Raw genomic sequence first — 18,494 nt, forward strand, 5'->3', positions numbered from 1 at the left:
TATAGTCCGTTCAACGCATGGTCAGTCACTGGAGTGGAATCAGTCAAAATACTTACCTATCTCTTGAGTTCCGTCATCCACTTAAGTATTTTTTTAAATATAATTGTCTCTTGGTCTGGAAGTATTAAAAATTACCTGCATGGCTGTTGGAGAGAAGGGGGTTATGCTTCTTTTCATGTAATTTTGGATGAAATGATACTTTTGTAATAAAGATTCATTTACCAGATAGATCTATTTGACGAAAGAATCCTTTACATTCTCTTGTGTGAATTACAGATGTGATTCTCCACATTCACTGTGGCAAATGTAATACTACCATGGAATCTGGTCGTCACAGCATTGGAAGCATAGAGTGAAAAAGGACTCTGTTTTTAGATCCTTGAGGTGTTTCATTAAGTATTAAACATTTTAAATACTTAACTATTCTTGTTTACTGACAGTATGTTGGAATGATCACCAATGAGATAAAAGATAAATTTGAAGATTTAAAAATGTCAGCATGATTTTGACATACCAGTTGATCTGAAAGTGATGAATTTGGCTTTCCCTCTATAGCTTCTCCACCCCCACATCAGGAGAGTGAATAAAGCAGAACCAGGCTTTTTCCTCTTTGTCTTCCAAGATTGTTAGTGGAGTGTCTTGCACATACTTAGTGCTTTGCAGCTATGTATAAAAAAGAAAAAAAATTAACAGGATTATTTAATGATACTTTAAAATTGGTGTTATATTTTCCTGTTAAAAATACTGGCTGTAAAAATAGAAAGGACCTTGTTGTTCAGAAATCAGTGTACAGAGTGCAGTGGGTGCAGGTTTGCAGCACTGGTGAAGACTTGCTTACTCAAATTGGCGACTTTCAGTAGGAACCACTGTGGATCAGATCCTTGCGTCAGTCCACATTCATTTTAGTCGTAGTGTAGACCACAGCACAGATCTTCTGTTTCAACATCACTCTAATTTAAGCAGCCCCTAAAGTTGGAGCTATTCTCATCAAGCATCTGGAGGTATTTATTAATTCTGGCCTTTTCATAAATGAGTGGTTTGTGTCTTGCTTTTGCCTGTAGAGCTTACTTCTGAAAATGTAATACATTTTTAGCAAGGGAAATGTGTTAGATCTGTGACCAGGGTTCTTCACACTGAGCTAGACTCTTAGAACCGTGTTTATGGAAAAGCTTTAAGAGAAATATTTGGTGTTCAAGTAGAAGTGTCTTCTTCATGTATTAGAAAATACTGATGAATACTTCATAACGTTTACTGTGGTTTATAGTCAGTATTTGTGTAGTGTTTGTTTCTCACACTGAGCAGACTCCGTAAGAGCAGAGAGTGGATCTGTTTGGCTCGGGATTGTATTCTAGGACCTACTACTGTGCCTGAAACTTGGTGGACTGTACTACATACCTGTTGAATAAAAGTTTGGAAAAGGCTGTGCAGTATACCTCCCCTTTAGATCCCAAAGCATATTGATACATTAAGCTTTAAGAAGTTCTAAAGTTAAGAGACCTATTTGATCACACATTTCTGAAATTTTCTTAATTATAGGGATTTTTCCCCTAGTTTTGTTGTTGCTTAGTAGCAAAGTCATGTTCGACTCTTTGCAACCCCATGGACTGTAGCCTGCTAGGCCTCTCTGTCCATGGGATTTCCCAGGCCAGAAGAGTGGAGTGGGTTGTCATTTCCTACTCCAGGGAATGCTCCCAATCCAGGGATTGAACCCACATCTCCTGCATTAGCAAGTAGATTCTTGGCTGCTGAGCCACCAGGGAAGCCCTTCCCCCTAGTACCACATTACATTGAACTCTAGTTTGGGAAATGCTACATTAAATTGTTAGATACTAATAACCTGGAGTTTAGAGCATAAGGCTTATCCCTGCTCTTCTGACGTTCTGTTTGAAAGTAGCTCTTAGCTTCTGACTCCAAACAAAATATCTTGAGCCTGTTCATTCCGTCCTCTAGCTATGTTCCTCCTTGAAATTTATTCACCCAGTGTATAATGAGTAATATATGCCAAGCTATGTGCAAGAAATGCAATAGGTTAGAATTTGTCATGATAATACCGGGCAGACAGTCTGGGTGCTCAGCAGTGCCATAATTTGACAGCACATTCAGAGTAAGATTTAGTAAAAGGGCTGGGAACCAGAAGCTCTCTTCACAAGATTTCCATCCAAATATAAAAACTAGGCAAATGGTAAATGTTTAGGTATGAGAGTAAGCAGGAGTCAGGGGTGAATAATTGCTCTCTGGGAGCCCCCGTGAAGGTAGCCAGAAGAGCCATGGGGCTGAAATGTGGCATTCTAGGAAGATAATCACTAGAGCTAGAAGTGGAGAGGCCAGCTTTGTAGGTGGGTGGTTCTCTGTGGCGCTGGCACCCGTGGCAAGCATTTCTCATCTCTGTTTGGGATGTGGTGAGTGGTTTTGTGTGTTTTCTAGTGCACATTTTCCAAGGAAGTTACATTGCTGAAAGCTTAAATCCGTGATTTGGGTATTGATATTCTTGTTACTCACAACTGTTGGATTTTAGCTTTCTTTTACAGAGACGTGACTTGTATCCGATCTGTTGTGTGCAGGCCTAAAGAAAAATATCATGCCCTGACTACTGGCCTTTTTCTGGGTAGGCCATCTCAACCATGCCTTCCTTAAAAATTCATTCATTCCTAGCTCCTTCTGTCATGGTTTTGAAGTTAATTATCATGTAATCCCTGGGGGCTCAGATAGTAAAGAATCTGCCTGCAGTGCAGGAGACCTGGGTTCGATCCCTGGGTTGGGAAGATCCCCTGGAAGAGGGCATGGCAGCCCTCCCTAGTGTTCTTGCCTGGAGAATGCCCATGGACAGAGAGAGGAGCCTGGCAGGCTAGAGTTCATGGGGTTGCAAAGAGTTAGATATGACTGAGCAACTAAGCACACACACAAAGTGTCAGCGTATCCTGATGATTCTGATGTACCATAGTGATGGGGACATTCAAGTGTGACAGAAAAAGTTACTGATGATGCTGATACTGTGACGGTATCAACTGGAGCCAACTTTAGATGAGGTCTAGCCAGGTTGGGGCAGGGGTTGAGGAGGAATATATTTAAGCAAATCAGGTAAACGTTATGTCCCTTTTGGATAGTACCATGCATTAAACATTCAAGTAAAAAAGTAGAAATGCCAGATAGATTGTGATCTTTTGTGTTTTCAGTCGCCCAGTCGTGTCCAACTCTTTGTGACCCCATGGACTGCAGCACGCCAGGCCTCTCTGTCCCTCACCATTTCCTGAAGTTCACCCACTTTTATGTCCATTGCATCGGTGATGCCATCCAGCCATCTCATCCTCTGATGCCCTCTTTTCCTTCTATAGTTGGCCATAGATCAACTCAGATGCATTGCAGACCTCTTCATTTTCTAGGCAGAACAAAGCCCATACATTAGTCTTAGAGCATTTAGGATATCTTAGTAAAGCCAACTCTGATTGCTAACTGTGTGCTAGGCATGTTCTCCCAGATTATATAGAATCCTACATGATTCATTTATTCAAAAATTGTTGAGTAGGATGGTGGGTGTTTTGAGGGGAAGAAGACGTGGTCTCTGACCTTAAGGAAGCTCTGTAAGAGGAGAGAAGACGAGTAACTGTAACATGACAGTTGGATATTGCAATGAGAAAAGTACAAACAAACCACTATGGGGAAATGGAGCTGAGAAAATGATTTACTTTGAGTGAACTAGATGGTATCTTGCTTGACCTCTCAGAAGCATTTGACAGTTGATCACACCTTCATTCTTGAAACACTTTCTTCACTGGACACCACACCCTCCTGGTTTCCCTTCTCCCTCAGCCCCTTTCTTGGTTTTCTTTCTTGATTCTTTTCTTCACTCCGAAATGTTGCAGTTGCTCCAGGGCTCAGGCTTTGATGTCCTCTCCTCTAGTTACACTCAGTGTGTGAACTCATCTTATGGGTTTTAACATCATGTGTTTTTCTCCAGTCTTAACTTCTCCTGAGTACCAGACTTAGACCCAGCCACCTACTTGTCATCTGTCTTAGATGTCTAATAGTTCAAAGTTTATTCAAAGTAGAACTCTTGATTTTCTGTTCATACCTGTACCTCTCTCACTCTTTCCCATCTTAGTAAATGCTACCCAGCCCCAAAGCCTAGTATCTTTTACTCTTAACCTAGTAATCTTTAATTCCTTTCTTCACATCCCTAAGTCTATCAACAAGTCATAATGATTCTACCTTAAAATATGCCCAGAATATATATATGTATATTTTACCACTTCCACTGTTTCTACCTAAGTCTAAGCAACCATTGTCTCACTGGACTACTTAACTGTAGCCTCTCCTCTGGTCTCTCCTTAAAGCATGTGACATCATGGCAGTCCTTTGATCAAAACATTCCACTGTCTTTCTAGCCCATCAAAATAGGTCTGAATTTACCAGGTTCTGCTTAATCTGGTCCCTGCTTCTGGCCTCATCACTGTCTGCCCCCACTACTTTATTATTTCTGCACTGATCTTCTTCCCCACCATTTCCTTTAAGTACACCAAGATCATTCTCCCTCTGGGGACTCCCTGTTGCACATGGCTACATAGCTAACAGTTTTTGAGTATTTATTACAGTGTCCCAGGCCCTATTCTAAGTGCTTTTCAAGCATTAACTCATTTCATTTTAGAGCTATATGAGATAGTTACTGATACTATCCCCATAGGGAAACTGAGGCACAGGACAATTAAGTTTCTCTACTAGCATCGTGAGGTGGGTGGTTGAGCCAGGATTTAAGCCCAGGCAGAATGGGCCTAGTCCACACTCTCACCCACTTACTGCAGGTGCCTTGGCTTACTTTTGGTTGCAGAGCAGAATGTAAGTTCCATGAGGGCAGGGACATTCTGTTCATCCTCATTCCTCTAACAAGTCATACCTCTATAACCTGTATTTGATCTGTTGCATGCAGGCCTAGGGAAAAATTCCATGCCCTGACTACTGGCCTTTCTCTGGCTAGGCCGTCTCAACCACGCCTCCCTTAAGAGTTTGGTCATCTTAGTGCTCATATTTCTATAGCTCCTTTTGTCATGGTTTTAAAATTAGGTATCATGTAATATGAAATGTTAGCTTATCCTGGTGTCTCTGATGTACCATAATGATACTGACATTTGAGTGTAACAGAGAAAGTTACCAGTGATACTGATAACATGTGAAAGTATCAACTGGGACCAACTTTATGTCAGAGTCATACCTTTGACACATGGCAGGGCCTTATTAAATATTTATTGAATGTATAAATTTCTACAGCTTCAGAGTAAGTTAGGAAGAGCCTCACTGAAGAAGGCTTTTGAGCTGGAGCTTGAAGAGAGGGAAATTCTGTCTTCAAGCAATTGGGGAATGAAGGAAGGGAAGAAAGTGAGTCACAGCCAGATAGAGCCATATGAATAAAAGCCCAGGGCTTCATCACTTGCAGGGGAGAAGGAAAGAGAAAACAGAAAAGATCTATTCTGGCAAGATGATAGAGAGCCCTGAGCACCTGGCTGAGGAGATGAGATTTTGTTGGTGTGCACTAAGAACCACTAAATATCATTAGCAGTTCGATCATATGTGTAAAGCAACCTTTTGAGGTGATGACTCAGGTCAACCATCTTGTAGACGTTTAGTACAGTCTTAGTCTAGGAGACCTGTGAGAGAAAGACTGCAATGACTGAGTGACTAACAGCTCTTTGACTATCACAGTAACCTCAGAAATAAAATTCCTGCATCCACTGCAGCCTCTGCAATTCCTTTCTCCATCTGGCAGCCAGAAAGATCACTTAAAGCTTCAGCTCAGGTCCTGTGATATTGTGGTTTATAAGAAGAACTATATACTTGGTCTTTGTCCCCTTTGCAGCCCAGAGCTCCTAAAACGGAGAATTTCCTAGTGATGAGCACAATCAAGATGTCTTTCCTCATGTTATAGTTGACGTTTGAACCACATCCAAGGAGGGGGTTGGTTGCTGGGAGAACCAGGCATGTGATTAGAGGTTTGAAACTCTCAATTTTACCTGGCCTTGACCTCCAGGGAGGGGAAGAGACGCTGGAGATTGAATCAGTCACCGTTGGTCAGTGCCGTAATCAATTATGTGTAGTTAATGAAGGCTTCATAAAAAACCAAAAGCTTCTGAGAGTTTCCTGGTGGGTGAATTCATGGACATTTAGGGAGAATGGCACCCCTTCCCACATACCTTGCCCCATGTATTTTTATTTGACTGTTGCTTAGTTATATTGCTTTATAATAAACTGGTAATGTAGAACACAAAATATTACTCTTTTGAATTTTGTGAGCTGTTGCAGTGAATTAAAAGAAGAGGGAGTCATGAGACCCCCTGATGTACTGCTGGTTGGCCAGAAACCAGGCAGCAACCTGGGCTTGGAAGTTGGTGTCTGAAGTGTGGCAGTGGGGAGGGAAGCCGTCTTGTGGAGCTAACCCCTGCAGCTGTGGAAGATGATGCCGCCTCTGGGCAGATGCTTTCAGAATTGAGTTGAACTGTAGGACACTCTGCTGGTATCCAGAAAAGTGCTTATTGGTGTTGCGGGGACACCCCCTTCCCCTGACATTGACATTGGTACAGAAGCATTTTAGGTCCATTTTCTCCTCTGCTTGAGATCTTGAAATGACTTCCTGTTATCTTTAGGGGACTTCAAAATCCTAACCATATCCAGGCTTTTCAAGATTTTTTCCCTGATGCTCTTCCTTTTCTTCATGATCCAGCTGTGCTGCACCTCTTTCAGGTTAAAAGCAAAAGCTCTCTGTCACTGTAAACACTTCCTGCAACTGTCCCTTCTCCCTGGGATGTCCTCTCCCCCACCCTCTTTGCTAATTCCTACTCATCCTTCTCTCAGTTCCTCAGGACTTTCCTCTCCCAACTGTCCAGTCCCTTCCTGGTAGGGTTGTTAGATGGAGTAGATTAAAATATAAGATGTCCAGTTAAAGCTGAATATCAGGTAAATCCCATATAAACATTAGTATTTAGTATACGTATATCCCATGTTATCTATGGGGCATACTTATACTAAAAAGTTTTATTTGTTTCACTGAAATTCAACTTTAACTGGACATCTTACATTTTAAATGGAAATTCTACTTCCCAGCTAGATCTTGTTATTCCTTCCCCTGAATAATCACTGTTCACATTTCCTCAGTGTTTGTCGCACTTGTATTCATGGCTCCACATCTGTGTTACCTGACAGGCCATAAGAGCCATGAGGGTAGGGATGGGTCTTGGTTCACTGATGCCTAGCAGAGTGCAGCATATCAGAGGCTATGTACAAATACATAAATGTTAAATGAAAACCATACGAGGCTGTTGGAGTTCTGAGGAGAGACCAGAGCTGAGGATAGTGTCTGGGAAGTTTTCTGCATGGAGGTGACCTCTGAAGCAGGAGCGGGTAGAGGGAAGGAAGAATACAACAAAGGTATATAGAGAGGAAGGAGAGAGAAGCCCCTGGGCTGAGCTGAGGGGAATGCCTCAGGGGCATGGGCGACAAAAAGAGGAAGAAGGGCAGATGCCAGAGGTGGTAGTGCTGGAGAAAGAATTCATAAATTGCAGAGAGATCTAGAGGAGTAACAGGGACCAGGCCTTCCGATTTGGCAGTTAAATACTTCACACCTCCAAGAGAGCTAATTTGGGTCTGATAGCTGTCAGGTTGCTTGCAGACTACTCTTGAGAACTTCAGTGATGGGAAGAAAAAAGTAGATTGTAGCTGAGCTGTTAGCATGGTGGAGAGAAAATGTGTGTGTGTGTGTTATGTCTAAGGGAGACTTCAGTGTGTTCATTGGTGAAAGGGGAGAAATCAGCAGAGAAAGTGTGCTCATCTTGGGGAAGGAGTGGTAGATGGTCTTGGAGCAAGTGGAGGGGATGGACTCAGAAAAGAGAAAGAATGTTTCACAGGTAGAAGGAGGAGGGTAGGAATAGTGATTATTAATTACAGTAATTTCTGATAAGTGTTACTCTCTGGTCTCAAAAAAATAGTCACATTGTCCTTATTACTAAGGATTATATCTAGTATTCATTAAAGAGTATAACCTGAATTGAACATAATTAAGGTTTCTTACCCTGGCAGCTTGTCAAAGTGTAAGAAGTATGGGAATCACTGCCTATTTAAATGTGTCTTGTGAAGAGGAGATGGGACAGAGCCTGAGAGTCTGCAAACACACTGGAGATGTGCTTGTTGCTGTCTTAGACTTTCCATGGACGTGAGTGTGAGTGGACTCTGGGAGTTGGTGATGGACAGGGAGGCCCGGTGTGCTGTGATTCATGGGGTCGCAGAGAGTCAGACACGAACGACTGAGCTGCACTGAACTGAGACCTTGCATCCTTGCTTCCAGGAGGCTTTTTTTTTTTTAATGTAATGGCTGTGCTGTGTGCTGTGCTTAGTCACTCAGTGGTGTCCTACTCTTTGTGACCCCAAAGACGGTAGCCTGCCTGGCTCCTCTGTCCATAGAATCCTCCAGACAAGAGTATTGCGGTGGGTTGCCATGCCCTCCTCCAGGGGATCTTCCCAACCCAGGAACTGAACCCAGGTCTCCCACATTGCAGGTGGATTCTTTAACATCTGAGCCACCAGGGAAGCCCTTCTTGTAATGGCAGCTGAATGTAAATAGTTCACATTGGCTCAACCTTGGTAGTGAAATTTATGTTTGAGAAATACTGAACTCTCTTCTGAAATTAGCTGAAATAAGATCGAAATACATCTTCTCACAAATGTGTTCTAAAGAACTCTGAATGCTCGTGTGTATCTCAAACATCAGTGTCCTCAGTACTCAGAAACGAGTTGACTTCAGAATTTGAAACTGTATTGTTTTGGAATGTGAGAAAACAGAAAATTGCTTAAAAGCAGAATGTGATCTTGATGAAATACTTATCTGAGGTGAATTATTGATCAATTATTTTTGAGGGATCTATTGTTTATTGATTCAAAGGGACTTCTCAAGTCTTTTCTTCAAATGTTTTTAGGATATTAGTGTGATTCATTATTAATGGTCTAGAGTTACTTTTTAAATGTTAACATTTAACAAAGTAATGTGCTTTTTTTCCCCACAAATAAGATCTGTTATTTGTCTTCATTCAAAGTCTGAATTGTAAATAGGTTCTTGGACTGCTGGCTCAAACCCATCGCTCATTCAGCTTTACAACTTGTCTCATCCCCAGCAGGTTCCAAAACTACTACCTTCACCACGATGCTCCATGAGGTTTCTCAGTTCAAACTTGGGCTTCTTCAGTATATTTACTTTTCTAACAAAGTCATCATAGAGCAGATAAGTAGATTAGAGAGCCTTTTATATGTCTTTTCCAATACTTTCTGGAATCAATTTATTGACCACTTCTTTCAAGTCATTTGTCTTCACCTCTTGGGTCATGGTTTCCATTGTCTTCTTCCAGATTTGGCAGACTTGTTGATGCTGTGCTTAGAGGTCTTCTGAATCTGACTGTTACATTCTGTAGTAAAACCCATGCAGAATAGATGAAGGAAAGAACCATTGGTAGTCTTGACGCCCACATGACCGTCAGCCATGATCTGCTATTTTTTTTTACGATGAAGTATGTCTGGTCATGGGTGAGACCCATGCCACGGAAATTAGTCAGGCAGTTTTTGCCCTCAACATCTTCAGTAATTAGCTTGAATTTTCTAAATTCAGTTTCATCACTCTGTAGATCAGCAAGGCTCACTTCAAAAACATAATCTGTAGAGTCATCAGATGTGATTTTGGTTCCTTGAGTTCTTGTGACTAGTGTTTTCCCAGTATTTCTTACATTGACGTATAGCCAGTGCTTTCACAGCATACAAATCTTTCTTAGAAAGTGAGTCAAACACTTTCTTCTTGGCTCCCTTTCTGCCATTTTTGTAAGATGCTTGTTTTTGCTGATCACCATGGTGCTGCTCAGGGAGCCAAAAGCCCAAACTGCTTATAGTTTTCAATATGCTGTTTACAAAATAACTATAGAACTTAGTTTTTAAATTAATTCCTAATTTTGAATGTATAAACAATGATGAGTGCCTTCCTCTTTCATGTACCTTTGTCACTTCATGTAAAAGCTTATTTGCGATGATGTCAGAAGCCAGGACTACCACCTGACATGGGTCAGATCCTCTAGAAAGCAGAGGTTCCAAGATAATCAGGATAGAACAAAAAAGGAGGTTATTTTTTTTTTATCAAAAAAAGATTATTATAACCTGCAGACAAAATTCAAAAGTTTCTTCCTCTGGGATCACTTTTTAAAGTTTTTTTCGTCCATGATACTGTGTACATTTGCAAAATTCAGAATGTTCCAAGAGTATACCCTCAGTGAAAGTCTCTCTCATCCCTCCCGTGCTGTCTTCCCAGAACTCCCCTCTGTTAACTGAGGTCTTATGTCTGTTTCAGAGAGCAGCTTTACTTTGTGTGTTTTGGAGACTATTTCGTATTAATACATATAGTCTGCCCTTCTCAATAGCTTCATAGTTGGGTATGACTTTTCCATCATTTTCCCACAATTTAAATTTTTCTTCATAAAAAAAAATGTTATATGCAAGTGAATATAATTCATTGAGTATTTGGGACCTTTAAGAAGGAATGTCAATAGATGCCTACAGGGAAATTCAACATCCCTCTAAACTGTTTCCTTATATTTGTAGAGACTGTATCGAAGTTTGAAGCCCTCGCTAACTCTCTCCATTCTTACAATGCTAAGAGCCCCTGCTAGGTTTAACAAGATGCTAGAGCAAAGAGGATATGCCATTCACTCCTTGGGGTCAGCAGCTGTTATTCAGTCATGTTCAACTCTTTTTCAACCCCATGGACTGAAGCCCACCAGGCTCCTCTGTCTATGGGATTTTCCAGGCAAGGGTACTGGAATGGGTTGACATTTCCTTCTCCAAGGGATCTTCCCAACTCACGTCTCCTATTTGGCAGGCGGATTCTATTATCACTGAGCCACTTGGGAAGCATTGGGTATCAGCAGACCTATCTATTAATACCATCAAGAATGTTCCAAGGCACTTCCATGCCTGTGAGTGAACATTAGAGCCATTCCAAACCAGTGCTAACATCTGCATGCTTCATGGAAGACCTCTGAGGATGCAAACACAATCATCACCATGTACAAAAAAGCACATCCAGTGGGCACTTGGCAGACTTCCCATGACAATAGTGGTTCTGGAGTTCAAGTGAAGTTTCAGTAGGCCTTCATCTGTTTGTCCAGTCTCTCATCTACTCAATACACATTTTTGAGCATTTACTGTGTTCTAGGCACAGTTCTGGCCATAGGAGTATAGTGACGGGTGGACAGACAAGGTTCTTGCCTTCAGGGAGCTGACGCTCCAGTGGGGAAGAGCCAACTTCACCTCACCAAAGCCAGCTGGTCCTTGTCTTCCTTCCTCATTCTCGTCACTGCTTTCATTACCAGCCCTACTCCGCCTGCCCCGCCCGCCGCCACACACATGCCTCCCCTCTCTAGTCAGCCTGCAAAACTGCACGCTCTGCTTGTGGTTTTGTCGCCCTGGATGCCTTGCCTCATGCATATGCATCTCTTCATCTCCCATACGTCTACATGCCTTCTTTGTGCCCGGCACGGTTAGAAGTACTTGTGGGCACTCCATAAAATCAACTGAATGAAGGCCTGGCTCTTGGCATTAAGGCTGACTTTTTAAAAAATTAAGCTTTTTCATTCTAGAACAGTTTTTTATTCACAGAGAAGTTGTAAAGATGGTGTACAGAGATCCCACATAGCCTTCAGCCTGCTCCTCCTGTTGTCAGCATCTGACATCACAGTGGTATATTTGTCACAGTTAAGGAACCCATGTTGATACCTTATTATTAACTGAAGTCCATATTCAGATTTCCTTAGCTTTTGCACTGACTTCCTTTTTCTGTTGCAGGGTCTCACCTAGGATGCCACACCACAAGTGGTTGTCATGGCTCCCTAACTCCTCGGGTCTGATGGTCTCTTGTCACGTCTCTCGTGAAGTTTTGACAGGTCTGAAGTGTTTCAGTTGGGTACTGTGTAGAATGCCCCGCTAACTGCGTCTGTCTGATGCATCTTTCACAGTTACACCAGGGTGGTGGGCTATTGGAGGAAGCCAGCAGAGCAGAAGTGCCCTCCTCACGTTGTATCAGGGGGTATGTGCCACCCACATGACAGGACAGTGAAATCAGTCTTGAACACCTGGCCCAAGTACTGTTTGCCAGGTTTCCGCACTGAAAGTGACCCTGTTCTCCTTTTACCTACTCTGTTGTTTGGAAGCAAGTCACTAAGTGCCGTATCCCCAGCCCTCAAGGAGGAAGGGAGTGGGGAGAATTAGACTCCACCTCCTGGAGGGTAGTATTTATTAATCATTTAAGTTCTTCTGTAAGAAAGAACTTATTTAGGCAACCTCTTATACCGGTATGGACTCTCGTGTATATTTATTTAAAGGTTTGGGTTATCATCTGATAATCAGGCTCAGATTGTTTCAGTTTTGGCCATTGGGTGTTCTTTTTAGGTTGACTCCTATATCCCTTCAACATATCCCGTCTTTTTGTTTTTTTGAGTGTTTCTTTACTTTCTGGCACTCCTGTGGATTTCCTGCCCCAGCCCTAGAATCCATCATTTCTCCAAGGAGCTCTGGTTCCTTCCACTGGGGAGGCCTGTTTTTCAATCCAGACCTCAGCATCCCTTACCCACCCACTCAGTCAGCCATTCAAGGAATATGGATGTATATTCTCTCATGCTGATGATTGACCCAGATGTGGAATATACAGTGGGGAACAGCACAGACAGGTCCACGCCTTCAACTGCTAGTGATGTGGCCTGCAAGACAGACAATGAGCAAATGTCAGCTGAGAAATACATAACTTTGATACATGCTGTGAAGGGAAGGGACAGGGGACTCAGATGAAAAATAATCTATGGCAGGGGCCTGGGTTACGTCAGATGGCTGGAGAAGGCCCCCGTGAGCAGCTAACATCCAGGTGGAAAGTTGAAGGATAAGAACTATTCAGCCACTCAAAGAGCAGAGGGAGGAGTCTTTTCAGACTGCAGGTTAGTGGGGCACGGCTAGATTTTTTAAAAGGAGCAGAACATACTAGAAGTATTATCATGTGGAACTCATGTCCCCTTTATGTGTAGGTTATGTGTAGGTTGGTGTGCTTACTAGTTAATGAAATGTTTCTTACTGGGGATGATTGTCAGAAGAAAGTTTGGAAGCCACTGTTTTAGGAGGAAATAAAGGCAGATGAAAGCTCTGAGAAGAGAAAAAGCCATAACATCCTTGAGGATCTGAACAGGGGTAGGTGTGCCTGTAGGGAATGAATCTAGCATGCTAGAAGAGGGACAACATAGAGAGGCACGCAGCCCACCAGCCAGGCTGGGGAGGCCTTGGTATTTTAATGAGGAAGCAGTGGGAAGTCATTGGAGGGTTTCAAACAGGGAAGTGTTGATATTTAAGAAAAACTTCTAGGCTCCTGTGTGGAGGGTAGAAGGAGAGAGCAAATGAGGAAAGCGGGGCCAGTCAGTGAGAAGGGTCGTCCAGAGAGAAGACAGAGCAAGAAGAGGCAGTCTTGCCCTCCCAGCCACTAGAACAATGCCTGGAACACAGTAGCCCTTTGGTGTATATGTGTTGACTGGGTAAATTACAAGATTGTAGTAAAGATGGGGAGAAATGGTTGAGCCGAGACATGTTTGGGAAATGGAAGGTTCTGCTGACAGATTGGGTCTGGGGGACATGGACTGGGCAGAGGGAGCGCCCTCCCTCCCACATTGCACCTGCCAGTGCTCACGTATGCTTACTTCCTCTGCTGTCGGACTGCGTCGGGCAGTTACAAGGTTCTTTAACTGTTTAGACTGTGTTTCTACCCCTGTGCTTAGTCATAGTGGCCAGAAGTGGAAATAACAGAATTTTTCAAGAGAAACAGATTGTTGTAGAATCACAAAAACCAGTTCTTATCACAGATTGTCAGTCCCATGAGACTTTATAATCTTGGATGCTCTGAAGCTCTGTGAACATCAATCACTAACACATAAAGATCCTCAGAGGGGTGCCAGAATTGCTTGGGTTTTAATATTCTGACAGGGAACTTGAGTCGGGGCTCGGGGGTGGTGGTAATTGTGTATTTAGCTATGTGCCAAAGACCCTTCTCCCACCTGATTTTATGTTATATTAAAAGTACATCATGGCAGAATCCTTTCTTGACACTTCTTTTCTTGACAGTGCCAATGCCTGAGGTCTGCAGCTGGCCGCCCACTTGGCTGCTGGCATCCTCGGCAGAGGGCAGCCACCTCCCATCACTGTGGAGGGACTGGGAAGAGGATGGGCCTAGACTGAGCCAACGGGGGGCAGAAAACAGAAGGAACCAGTCCCCAGGAACAGAAACACATGAGTCCTCTCTGGCAAGTTGGGCACCAGAGATGGGCGTGCTCCGGAGATGCTGATGAATTTTGAAGGATTGGTTCTTTTGGTCAAACGGGTTTCATGCTCTTGACTGAGAAACCAAAGCAACCATCAAATGTTACTGGGAGTGATGCCAGTGGTGTTAAGAATTTTCATATGACAGAATAACAAACTCAAACTGGCTTAAGCAAACAAAGGGATTGCGTTAGCCTATAGCCTAAAAACTTGAGCATGCAGTCCAGAATTTGCATCCTCCTCATGATACCAGCCCCATGCCAGTCTTGTGTATAGCCCTGCTTCTTCTGTGTGTTGGCATCATCCTTAGGCTGGCCCTCCTCTTGGTGACACGAAACATACCGTCCAGGAGAAGGGGCATTGCCCCCTCTGGTAAACCCACAGAAGGCTGAGGAAGCTTGTTCCCAGAAGCCCTAGGAAACATTTCCTCAGGTTCCACTGGCCTGAATCAGGCTGTATACCCACCTCTGAGCCAGTCACCATGGCCAGGTGATGGGTACTCTGGCTTCCTCTGGGAGCTGGATCAATCCAGCTGTTAGAGACGGAGAGACAGAGAGGAGAGTGGTTCCCTCGAGGCACAATGTGGGTACTGTGGCAGGAAAAGCGGGGAAAGGACACTAGGGAGGCAACCTATATATGGTTACTACATCAGCATCATTATTGTGATAAAGGCCCAATTGGAGGTGATACAGATATAGACAAGAAAACTTTTGTTCAGAGCCCCAGTTCTGCCTGCTTCTTGGTGAGTGACTTAACTTCTTCAAGTCTCAGTTTTTTATCTGAGAAGATGTGAATGACAATACCTCAGATATCTAAATATATATATATATACACACACACATATATATCAAAATATATAAGGTCACATATTTGAAAAAATAAACTATGAGGTACTTTTTGTACTTTCTCACAGTGCCAAATACAGTCCTTCCTGTAGAAGCCAAGATCGAGCCCACGTTTGAGCCTAGCAGAATAGCAGGTGGAAGGAAGGCTTCCCTGGCCGTCAAGTGCTGGGCAAGTCAGGGCCCATCTCGTGTCTTCATCGCAAGAAAGAAGTTTCACTGGTTCAGAACCAAACTTAAGCAGCAGGTGTTCAGAGCTGGGGTGCAGAAGTTTCAGCTTTGATTTTTCTATGAAATCGTTCAGGTTATTAAAATGTTGGCCCTATTCTCTTGTTTAAGAACTGGTTTCATTTCTAATGACACAGCACCATCATGCCATTCCTTGATTTAGTCACGAGAACCAAAACTAATATGTGGCTAGTTTCAAGTCGTTTTTATAGCAGTTAGTACAGAGAACAACAGGCTCTTGTAAAAACAGATGTATTTGCTATCTGCTTCTCTATCTGCTGCCTCTCAAACTCAAAATCTGATTTCTAAGATGGCGTGGTCCTCTGGTTGGGCCTCATGGGAGAGGCTCTTGCCCAGGACAAAAGCCTGGCTGTTCTTCTCAGTGTGAAATTTTTCATAAGAAACAGGAGTCCCATCCCCTATTGATCCTGTGTATAAAATAGGTAACTTATGAGACCTAACTCAGGAAACCCTACTCAGTGCTGTGTGGTGACCTAAATGGGAAGGAAATCCAAGAAAGAGGGGATGTATGTATACATGTTGCTGATTCACTTTTGCTGTACAGTAAAAACTAACATAACATTGTAAAGCAACCATACTCCAATAAAAATTAATTAAAAAAAAAAGAGTCACAGCCCCCAAGCATTGTAAGCATGGTAAAGGGGTACCAGAAAGAGACCCTTCACCTCTTTAGACAGGATTCACTTGGCATTATTGTCCATTGTGAACACAGAGGAGGTTTTTTTTTATGTGATGAGTCTCTATAAACTTCTTCAAGGCCCTGTGGTATTAACATGAGAAAGTTTGCATACAGTTAGCATTCTTGAAAAAAGCATGGCCTTCCTAATAATGCTAATACTCTCAGAGTGACCCCACAGCCAGTGTCCTGATAGAGGCTTCATCATCTACCATGTCTCTACAAGCAGGTTAGATAACAAATGCTTACAGATGAGGAAACAGAGACGCTGAATTTTCCATGGCTTCAGAGAAAGAAGGTTAGAGTCCTGGGCTAACCTCTGTGGTGTAACTGCTTGATCTCTCTGTGGATGAGTTTCCTCACACATAAAACGTAAATAATAATAATAGTTAAAAACCCCTCATTGGTGGCAGTGAGGATCGTGTAAACTCATGCATGTACAGTGTATAGACCAGCATCTGGCACGTAGTTTGCACTCAGTAAATGTTCGTTGTAATTATCACTACCTTCACTATCTTTTTTTCTGTCACAAATTAAATGCCCTTGTGTCTTTAACTCACACATGTACAACCCCCCTACTGGGTCTCCCCCCAGTCTCAATTATACACTTGATCTCAAGTTGTCTTCCAACAGCTGTTTCAGACTAGGGCAAGTCTTGCTTCCATGCTAGAAAGTTGGCTTCCTCTGGGGTCATCTCAACAGTCTTTTCTTAATGTCTTTTAATACTAAATATGACTCCTAGGATGGGCTTCCCTGGCAGCTCAATGGTAAAGAATCTGTCTGCCGACGCAGGAGACACGAGAGACACGGGTTTGGTCCCTGATCCAGGAAGATCCCCTGGAGAAGGAAGTGGCCACCACTCCAGTATTCTTGCCGGAAGAACCCCATGGACAGAGGAGCTGGGCGGGCTCCAGTCCATGGGGTCGCAAAGAATCTGACATGACTTAGTGACTGAACAACAGCATGACTCCTAGGGCACCAGTGTTTTGCAATGTTGACTGTTGAATTGACTATCAGGTCAGGTAGATCCAACTCACCTGGAAGACTGGATTGGGCAGTTATGCCTCCTGCTCTTTGCTTTGACTCGGAGCCTGTGCTATGCTATAGTCAAGCCCAGGTCCACCTTCTTGGCCCAGTTTAAAATGTTCCATCCAGTTTAGCCAACATCATTTCACTTAATTCCTGCATTTAAAAAAATTTCCACGTTGGGAACATTGTCAGGAAAGCCTTTCTGTAGTTCATTTCTTTGATTATCTTATTCTTTGTTCCTTTCAACCAGTATTCTTTACTGTGTTCGTCTGAGCAGTCCCAATAATGATGCTGCTGTTCATTGCTTTGCATATGTACATCTTGTCCCTTCTCTCAGACTGTGAATTTCTTGAAGCTGAAAGCCATTGCCTCTCTTTCTTTGCATCGCCCGCAAGCCTGGGGGCAGGTCTGCCTGGAGATGAACTCACGGAAGGGCTCTGACTGCATCTCTGTGGATCTCCCACAGATGGATCTCCCCCATCCTTTCCCTCAGCTTACATCCTCTTTCCCCTCTCCTGAGTGTCTCACAGGCCCTTTCTGCCTGGCAGGAGGTAGGCCTTGAGCAAGCAGAGACATAGACTGCATTGCCAGGGCTGATCTGTCCTGTATTTGGGGCTTTGAAGGTGATACACCCAGGGGCATCCTTGGACCACGCCTCCAACCCCCTCTGTTGGAATACGTGTTAGCAGATCACCTGCCATTTCCTCAAACAAATGACCACATCTTCCCTTCAAGTCTCCTTGTGTTTTCCTTGGTCCAGTCTCTCTCCTCCCACCCACACTCTCACCCTGCCTCTCCCGGATTCTCTTCCAGGCCTGTCCCGTTTCCCAGCCTCTCTTTGTGCCTTGGCCTCTGCTCTTGCTCGATCCTTCTGTGTGCCTCCCTTTGGTTTCTGTTCCCCCTATTCTTTTTCTTTCACTTTCCCCCGCCCACCAGACTGTTTACCAGTGTCATCATGACTTATAGTGTGGGAACATGGCCCTCACTGTCTCCCACATTACACAGCCTCACTGGCTTTTTGGATGCCCTCTGCTGAGCCAAACCAGCAGGACAGACCCTCCATGAGAGCCGGACACAGGGCAGCTCCCACCGGGAGGCCTCCTTCCTGCCCACCTCCGGAAGCAGGGCAGGGCTGAAGATGGAGGCCACAGAGAAGGACCCCAGACCTTTCCTCAGCTTCTGTTGGGGCATGTGAGCTGGGTGTGACCCCAAGATTTAGAACAGCTTCGCTCTGTGAAAGCGCGAAACAGGGAGGGTTCTCTGAAAGGAATGGTCTGGGCTGCGGGGAAGAGGTGGGGTAGCACATATGACTGAGACCCGGGAGGTTTCTAGTGCTGACA

At 43.6% G+C, this 18,494-nt stretch overlaps 1 protein-coding gene and 1 pseudogene across 4 annotated transcripts in view; one reads left to right on the plus strand and one right to left on the minus strand.

Annotated features, from left to right (window-relative positions):
- The window catches only part of ATG5 (autophagy related 5), a 171,559-nt gene that overhangs the window by 115,865 nt on the left and 37,200 nt on the right, over window positions 1–18,494 (plus strand). For 3 of the 4 annotated variants that reach the window (XM_040239026.1, XM_040239027.1, XM_040239028.1), the window contains exon 8: window positions 15,272–15,538. The exons of the other annotated variant lie outside the window; for it this stretch is intronic. In XM_040239026.1, the coding sequence (XP_040094960.1) occupies window positions 15,272–15,483 (212 nt within the window). In that variant the 3' untranslated portion in view covers window positions 15,484–15,538. Of the gene's footprint in view, window positions 1–15,271; window positions 15,539–18,494 lie in introns of those variants that run through there. 4 annotated transcript variants of the gene reach the window in all.
- LOC120863085 lies at window positions 9,059–9,869 on the minus strand (annotated as a pseudogene).

This window comes from Oryx dammah, unplaced genomic scaffold (genome assembly GCF_014754425.2).
Source record: "Oryx dammah isolate SB20612 unplaced genomic scaffold, SCBI_Odam_1.1 HiC_scaffold_4, whole genome shotgun sequence".
Classification (NCBI taxonomy): domain Eukaryota; kingdom Metazoa; phylum Chordata; class Mammalia; order Artiodactyla; family Bovidae; genus Oryx; species Oryx dammah.